Source organism: Callorhinchus milii, unplaced genomic scaffold (genome assembly GCF_018977255.1).
Source record: "Callorhinchus milii isolate IMCB2004 unplaced genomic scaffold, IMCB_Cmil_1.0 Scaffold3, whole genome shotgun sequence".
Lineage (NCBI taxonomy): Eukaryota > Metazoa > Chordata > Chondrichthyes > Chimaeriformes > Callorhinchidae > Callorhinchus > Callorhinchus milii.
The window spans coordinates 54621092-54629995 of record NW_024704744.1 but is presented as its reverse complement, the minus strand read 5'-3'; the positions used below and the strand labels follow the sequence as shown (position 1 = coordinate 54629995).

The window sequence follows — 8904 nt, the reverse complement described above, 5'->3', positions numbered from 1 at the left end:
GACAAAAGCCCAAAGCCATTTTCCCCGCCCAATACAACCAAAACCCGTTCAATTGGGCGTGAAACCCGCCCCATCCGGCCACATGCCAGCAGGTCCCCGGGCAACCGAACTTAGTGGGCGGATGTCCCGCCCCAGTCCACGCGGCTATTGGCTAAAAGGCGGCCGGTGTGGACCGGGATTGGCTGCGGCGCAGTGTCCATCACTCTGAGTGCCCAGCAGGTTAGGTTGGCGGCTTTGACGTTGGGCTGATGGCGGTTCACGCCGGTTCCGGGGTCCGCGCGCTGCTGTTTGACTTGGACGATACCCTGATAGCGACCACCAGAGCCAGTCACACCGCGGAGAGAGAGGTCAGACACTCCGGCCACACACTGACCACCACACACTGACCACCAGAGCCAGTCACACCGCGGAGAGAGAGGTCAGACACTCCGGCCACACACTGACCAGCACACACTGACCACCAGAGCCAGTCACACCGCGGAGAGAGAGGTCAGACACTCCGGCCACACACTGACCAGCACACACTGACCACCACACACTGACCACCAGAGCCAGTCACACCGCAGCCCCTGAGCTACTCACTGACCAGCCACACCGCAGCCCCTGAGCTACACACTGACCAGCCACACCGGGGCCACTGAGCTACACACTGACCAGCCACACCGCAGCCCTGAGCTACACACTGACCAGCCACACCGGGGCCACTGAGCTACACTGACCAGCCACACCGGGGCCACTGAGCTACGCACTGACCAGCCACACCGCAGCCCCTGAGCTACACACTGACCAGCCACACCACAGCCCCTGAGCTACACACTGACCAGCCACACCGGGGCCACTGAGCTACACACTGACCAGCCACACCGGGGCCACTGAGCTACACACTGACCAGCCACACCACAGCCCCTGAGCTACACTGACCAGCCACACCGCAGCCCCTGAGCTACACACTGACCAGCCACACCGCAGCCCCTGAGCTACACACTGACCAGCCACACCGGGGCCACTGAGCTACACACTGACCAGCCACACCAGGGCCACTGAGCTACACACTGACCAGCCACACCGGGGCCACTGAGCTACACACTGACCAGCCACACCGGGGCCACTGAGCTACACACTGACCAGCCACACCGGGGCCACTGAGCTACGCACTGACCAGCCACACCGGGGCCACTGAGCTACACACTGACCAGCCACACCAGGGCCACTGAGCTACGCACTGACCAGCCACACCGGGGCCACTGAGCTACACACTGACCAGCCACACCGGGCTACACTGACCAGCCACACCGCAGCCCCTGAGCTACACACTGACCAGCCACACCACAGCCCCTGAGCTACTCACTGACCAGCCACACCGCAGCCCCTGAGCTACACACTGACCAGCCACACCGGGGCCACTGAGCTACACACTGACCAGCCACACCACAGCCCCTGAGCTACACACTGACCAGCCACACCGCAGCCCCTGAGCTACACACTGACCAGCCACACCGGGGCCACTGAGAGTAGACACTCACCAGCCACATGTCACAGAGGTGGGATACCAAGAGTGTGCGAGAGGCTGAGAGAGAGCACACAGTAGACCACATGGCAGGTACAGGGAGATATTAAAATCCATCCCATGGTGTTTTTCGAAAAGAGAAAGGCATTTCTCTCTGTGTTTCCTGGTCAACAATCGCCCAAATAAATTGGTTTCTCACTTCATAGCTTTAGGTGGGACATTGCTATGTGCAGATTGTCTGCTGGGTTTGCCTACAAAATATATCCTCATTGCACTTTACAGTAGAAATGTAATTTGTAGTTCTATTCTGTAACCCTCTTTGAGATGTCCTCCTGACCTGAAAGGCGTTGTTTTAAAATGCAAGGATTACTATTTGTAGCAGAACTCTGCAGACAATTTGTCCCACAAACAACCAGGAAGTGAATAATTAATTTTATCCCGGGGATTGTTGGTCAGGACACTGGGAGAACCTCATTTCTTTTTGAATAGTGCCATGGGATCTTTAATGTTCATCTGAACAGGAAGATTGGGTCTTGATTTCACGTCTAAACCAAAAGGCAGAATCCTGATAGTATGGAGTGACCACACCAATCCTGACCACACTGGAGTGTTAGCCCTACACTCTGAGCTTGAAGTTCTAATAATCAATTTATCTGGAGGATTTTTGATCGGGACAATGGGAGAATCTCTAATTTTATTTGTAATATATGCAAAAAGTTAAGTTATTGCCTTTAACGTTTGAAGGTAGCAAAAGTGGGGTTGGCAGAGTTGCAGACCTGTTTTAAGATTTCTGTGGTAGAAGGAATAGAATTTTCACCAATGTTATAAAATATGAATACTCTGTAATTTTTTTATGTATAACAGGTTAAAACCCTTCTAAAATTTAAATATCGTTATGAAGATTCTGCTGCGGACACAGTGATCCAGAAGTTTAATACCAAATTAAAGCAGCATTTCGAGTCCTCTATGAAGCAAGACGTCAAAAAGCTCAGACAATTACACTTCGAACAGGCTATACAAGAAACCAAAGGAGGTGAACCAGATCCCGTTTTAGCCTCTGAATGTTATTCTCTTTGGAGAAATACACGGCTCCAACATATCCACTTCACAGATGAAGTGAAGGCTATGCTGACTGCACTTCGGCAGTCTTACAAGTTGCTTTTATTAACCAATGGGCCTGCTGAGGTACAGCGAGAAAAGATTGAGGCCTGCTCTTGTCAGCAATATTTTGATGCAATTATTGTAGGTGGTGAATATCCGGAGCAGAAACCAGCTCGTTCCATATTCCAGGAATGTTGGAACATCTTGGGAGTGAAGCCTGAGGCCTGTGTGATGGTTGGGGACAATCTAAACACTGACATCCAAGGAGGTGTGAACGCAGGTCTCTGTGCAACTATCTGGATAAACCCAACCAATCAAAAGCCTAAAGGAGATGTGATACCCGATTATAGTGTGATGTCTGTACTAGATGTAGTAGATATTTTAAAGAAGCTTTAAAATGGATGTCTGCAACATCAATAATAGGGGTACAAATAGTTATAGAAGTCGATGCTTTTTAAAAAGTGAGAATATTTTTCGCATTTTGCCCGCAATACAGTCAATCCACTTTGCAGTATATTCTGTGAAGTGCTTTGAGACATCTCGAAGATGTGATAAGGTGCTATGTCAAATGCAAGGATTATTATTATATTCTATAAGGCAAAATGGTCAATAATTTTTACTTTTTTCAAAAACTTAATTGGAACTACAAATCAGTTCAATTTTCAATTATTGGTTAGATATAATAATAATCCTTGCATTTGATATAGCGCTATGAAATTAGTTTATAATAAGGGAGCCTGACTGAAATTGTAGAGTTTCAACTATTTTTTAAAAAATCAGGTATGAAATGATTTTCACACTTGCACTGGTTGGAATATTTCCATTTAGTTATTTTTGGTGAAATTAGTATCTAGTTAAACAAATTCTCTATCCTGGAGGAGATGTATGCGGTGGGGTTTAAATGTGCACTTACTGGTGGGTTGTTAATGCTACTGTATCTAAAAACTAAAAAGTAAACTTAAAATGAATCTCATTACCTCACCTCAGCTCATCAACACTGGTTTTACTTGAACAGAATTTGTGAAGAACATTGAATTCGTCATGTATAAATTTATAAAAGTTTAGTTTTAACTTTGTGAAATTACTTGAAAGACATAGGGTGAATAAAACAAGAGCAGAACAAAAGATAGTGCCTTGGCTTCCATTCAATATTTTTTCAAAGTTTTAATACGATCAAGTCTATGAAAGATGGAGCACAGTGGTACACATAAATATTCAGCAACATTCAAGCTTTCTCATTTGTTTCTGGGATATAAAGTTTCAAAACAATCATAAGGGGCAGAACAAAGAAATAATTGTTGGAAAAATGTAGTTCATGGGTTAGAATATATTGATTAATATATAAATGAGAATGACATGGTATTTTCTTAGCTTTCACTTGGTGTGCATAGACCAGTACTATATTGTATAACTTGTCACAATTTGCTTAGGGCATGGTTTAAATGTGCTTCCACTTGTGGGTTGTTATTGCACTGTATCTAAAAAGGAATGAAACTTGTATCTAAAGGCTTGATTATTGCACTGTTTTGGGGCTTTGATATTACATTTGCAATTATTTCAGAAAATATACCAATTAGAAAACATTTATTATTATTGTTCCAGTTTCTCAATGCACAATTTTTATTTTTTAAAGGTTGGTCTAGATAATGTGAATGAGCAAACTGCAAATACAAAACATTATTTTAATATTATTTGTTTGTTGCAAAAGTGCCTTTACAAGTCTTTTGCTGTGAATTTATCAAATGATTGAGCAAATGGGAGCCTCTGTTGATTGTGTGTGTGACTTTTATTTGAAGTAAACCCAAATAAAGAGTTTAACAATATGCAATTTCCTGTCTACTCCATTTAGTTAACCAGCTTCTGGATTTCTTTGTGTGAGGTTTCCCCAATAGGCTCTCACCCCATTCCTTTACCTGCTCTCTTCGCTCAGCTGGCTTGATTGAGCCTTCTGTGTGATCCTCGACCCCTCCACAATTAAATTTGTATAGCGCCTTTCACGTTGGGAGGACACTATGCTTACTTAATTCTATTAGGTATTAGGTGCAGGTTAGCAAGAGGCTTGGGCTCGCCTGCATGTGCAAAGGCTCAGTTGGCTCTCACCCAGGACTTGATGTAATGACGTCAGTTGTTCTGGAATTGAGGCAGAGAGATAGAGGTAGGTGTCATCCACGTAACATGTGGAAGTTGACCCCATCTGCGAATGATGTCACCAAGAGGGAGCATGTACAGGTTGAAGAGGGGACCAAGGACAGAGCCCTGAGGAACAACAATAAAATTACATTTGTATAGCGCCTTTCACATCAGGAGGACGTCCCGAGGCGCTGGACAGACAAAGTTACGGACCCGAGCTGGGGGTTGGGGAGGATGGAGGGAAGCAGGGAGATTGAAAGTATGGTTGAAGAGGAGGGTCTTGAGACGGATCTTGAAGGTGGCAAGGGAGGGGTCGAGGCGGAGGGACTGCGGTATGGAGTTCCAAAGAACACTGCACAACCGTTCCAGAGAACACCGGGGACTGGAAGAGAAACTTGGTGGAGACAAATTGGAAACAGTGTGAGATTAGACCTGAACCATTCAGGGACAGAACTTTGAAGGTTGAGGTGAGAGGAGAGGCGGTGAACGAGGGTGGAGTGGTCCACGGTATCAAAGGCTGAAAGCCCGACCACTGATGGCAGAGTGGGCAGGGCGGTGGATGGGAAGCAGACCAGTGCCTGCTGAGCAGAGGGTCAGGTGGGTCAGAAGGGTTTAAGAAGGTCGCAGATGTAGGGTGGGGCAAGAACATGGAGGGATTTAAAGGACAGGGAACGTGAATTTGCATTGACTGAGCCTTTGGTCTCTTTCTAACTCAGAGTGAGAGTGCTACTCCTTCTTCTCCTCCCTATTTGTACTCCCCATTATCATCAAAGTGCCTAAAGCCACTTATCTTGCATGAAAAACAATGAGTATAAGTTGTAAGGTATTGAGTTTATATTACTAAGCTCCTTGGGGGGTAGGTAAGCAGGATTTCCTTGGAGCTGAATTAAGGTGACATACTTCTCGATAGTATATCAATAATCCTTACATTTGATATAGCATCTTATCACGTCATCAAAACGTCTCAAAAGGCTCACAACAACAGCAACTTGCATTTATATAGAGCACTTCACACAGGTAGATCATGAGGAGAATAACCAATTATTCTGGAGGTTGGTTGGCCAGGACAGAGAGAAAAACTCCTCTCCCTTTTGAATAGCCATGAATCTTTAACATCCACGATTGTAACACTCTGGTAGCAGTGCACAGAAGTACCAGACTGAGCTCAAAGTCCCACCTCAGGCCTGAACCCACAAACTTTGACATAGGCAAGAGTGAAACCACCTGATCCAAACACACACATAAAATGATATATTGCCTTTAGCGAAGAATCCTCATACAGAGTACCCAATACCTCATCCTGTACTTTTAGTTAGTTACTTCATCTCCAGAAACATTTTCTCCTCTCGCCTCCGCTCCGTCTCGTGCAGTGTTCCTCAGGGCTCTGTCCTTGGTCCCCTCCACTTCAATATCGTTATGCTCCCTCTTGGTGACATCATCTGCAGAAATGGGGTCAACTTCTACATAGATTCATAGAATGTTACGGCACAGAAGGAGGCCATTCGGCCCATCAAGTCTGTGCCGGCTCTTTGACAGAGCAAGTCACTTCCACTAACCCCAATCAACAGCTTTCTCCCCATAACTCTGCAAACCCGTCTTCTCCAGATACCTATCCAGTTCTCTCTTAAAAGCTGTTATCGAATCGGACTTCACTACCCTTTCAGGCAGATCATTCCAAATTCGAACAACTCGCTGAGTGAAAAAATTTCTTCTAACCTCCCCTCTGCTTCTTTTGGTAGATACCTTAAGACTGTGACCACAGGTCACAGACACACTGACCAGCAGAAACAGCTTTTCCTTATCTAGTCTGTCGAAACCTTTCATGATCTTGAAGACCTCTATCAGGTCCCCACGTAACCTTCTCTGCTCTAATGGGAAAAGATCTAACTTCTCCAGCCAGTCCTCATAGCTAAGGTTCCCCATTCCTGGTATCATTCTCGTGAATCTATGTATGCGGATGCACCCAAAACACCCAACTCTATCTCTCTGCCTCCACCCTTGACTCCAGGACCACTGCTGTCCTGACAGAATGTCTGTCAGACATCAAGTCCCGGATGAGAGACAACTTTCTTCAGTTGTACATCAACAAGACCGAGGCTCTCCTGATTGACTCCCGTCAGCGCCTCCTCACCTCAGGCGCTGACAGCATCACCATCCATGGTTGCACACTCCACAGTACTAAGCCAGTCCAGAACCTTGGGGTCTTGTTTGACCCTCAACTATCCTTTCTACCCCACATCTGTGCCATGATCCGCTCTGCCTTCCCCCACCTCCACAACATCGCCCGGCTCCACCACTGTCTCACACTGTAGGCCGCCAAAACCTTCATACACACATTCATAACATCCAGGTTCGACTATGCAAACTCCCTCCTTGTCGGCCTCCCCAACTCCTCCCTCCAAAGGCTACAGATCATCCAAGGACTCTGCAGTCCGTGTCCTCTCCTGCACCAAGCTTCGTGACTCTAGCACCCCCATCCTGACCGACCCCACTGGCTTCCCATCACACAGCGGGCTCCGGCCTGCTTCACATCCCCCACTTCACCCGCCGCACCATCAGCGAGTGAGCCTTCAACCACTCATCCCCCACCCTCTGGAACTCCATCCAGCAGTCCCTCCGCCTTGCCCCCCTGCCTTGCCTCTTTGAAGATCCATCTCAAGACCCTCCTCTTCGACCATGCCCGATCACCCTTCATCCCCCCTGCCCTCCAACCTCCCCGATCCCATCCCCCAGCTCAGGTCCAGCGCCTTGGGACATGCTCCCAATGTGAAAGATGCTATACAAATGTAATTTTGTTGTTATTATTCCAGGAAATAGGTGGCATTTATCAGCAATAAACAGTGGCAAACACAATGGAGTAGATTGTGGCTGCCTGACTCCAGAAAGCACAGCCCTGTCTGCTATTTTTGCATAATTACCTACGCAATGCTCTCCTGATGTTGTGCCCAGACCAATCCAAATCTACCAACCATGTTAATCTCAGTGAGGTTATTCTGGGACACAGCCAACTCCTTGAAAAATGTCACAAAGCAGCATAGTACAAGGAGAGGTCTGAGATTTTAAAAATTTGATATGTACAATTATTTTTCTCATTTTCTTCCCATTGGCATATCCCTTTTGCTTCTAATTTTGCTTCCTCTTGCTGGGGTACGATTGTACAGGTGCTGATTGTCCTACTGTTACCCAACTGCCATTTTGAGCTTTGGAAATAAGTTTGTCAGTGGGACACTTGACTGTAGATTGACACTCTAATGCAGTGCTGGAGGTGTGCTGCATTGTCACAGGTGCCACCTTTAAATGAGATGTTTAACTAAGGTCCTGTCTGCCTGTTTAGGTAGATGTTCCAAGATCCGCTGGCACTATTTGAAAATAGAAGAGAGTTTCTCCTAGTGTCTTTGCCAACAATCCCCCATTATACAATTTGACTCACTCCTTTGCTGTGTGCAAATTGCCTGCCATGTTCACCCACAATATTCAGTCACGCCACTTTACAGTATATCCTGTGAAGCACTTTAAGATGTCTCGACAATATAAGGCACTATATCAAATGCAAGGATTATATATTGCATAACTCCATTGAGATTAGCAAATGCAGAAAAGACCATATTCAACTCCTGGTCCGAAAATTGCAGCTCTATATCCTCTACATCACTGGGGCTGGGCTGCCTTGGTACTGTAATGATTTAATAGTACAGTACTACAGTACCCCTAAATCTTTGGTATTCTTCAAAACCATTGTTAAGATGCCGAGCAAGTTATGCAAAAGCTGGATTTCGGTAGAGCAAAAACAGAAACATTTATTACAAGTCAAACTCTGTCAATCAACATTGATATTTGACAGCAGGTACAAATTGTTCTGAAGGATCTATAAACACTGAAATTCTTGATCACTGTTCCCAGAAGTTCCCAGAAAATGATGCTTATGGCCAGTCAGGTTGAAATGTCGCTTACTTGTGCTACAGTCAAACATAACCTCATTGAAAGCTCACTGGTGCACTAGAAATGAACTAATCCCAGTTGTTTATGCACACATTTGCACATAATCCTACTGTGAAAAAACCCTAGAACTTGACAAAGATGCCCAAATGACTTTGATGTTTCCTGCATACTTATTATCAAATTATCCTCTGTATCCGAGTTGCATATTCATTCATTACAATGGATGT

The 8904-nt window shown here is 45.8% G+C and overlaps 1 protein-coding gene across 1 annotated transcript; it reads left to right on the top strand.

Annotated features, from left to right (window-relative positions):
• Positions 1–219: 219 nt before the first annotated feature.
• Positions 220–4436, top strand: LOC103178930 (N-acetylneuraminic acid phosphatase). The gene is made up of 2 exons (XM_007893920.2): positions 220–347; positions 2372–4436. Exons 1-2 carry the CDS (start codon positions 249–251, stop codon positions 3002–3004), a joined length of 732 nt encoding a protein of 243 aa, XP_007892111.1. The 5' UTR covers positions 220–248; the 3' UTR covers positions 3005–4436.
• The last annotated feature ends 4468 nt before the right edge of the window (positions 4437–8904 follow it).

Bases quoted from the DNA above. Each gene is read 5' to 3' on its own strand.
- LOC103178930 (XM_007893920.2), top strand. From the start codon at position 249: ATGGCGGTTCACGCCGGTTCCGGGGTCCGCGCGCTGCTGTTTGACTTG. The intron at 348-2,371 runs GTCAGACACTCC...TATGTATAACAG, and splicing joins GTCACACCGCGGAGAGAGAG to GTTAAAACCCTTCTAAAATT.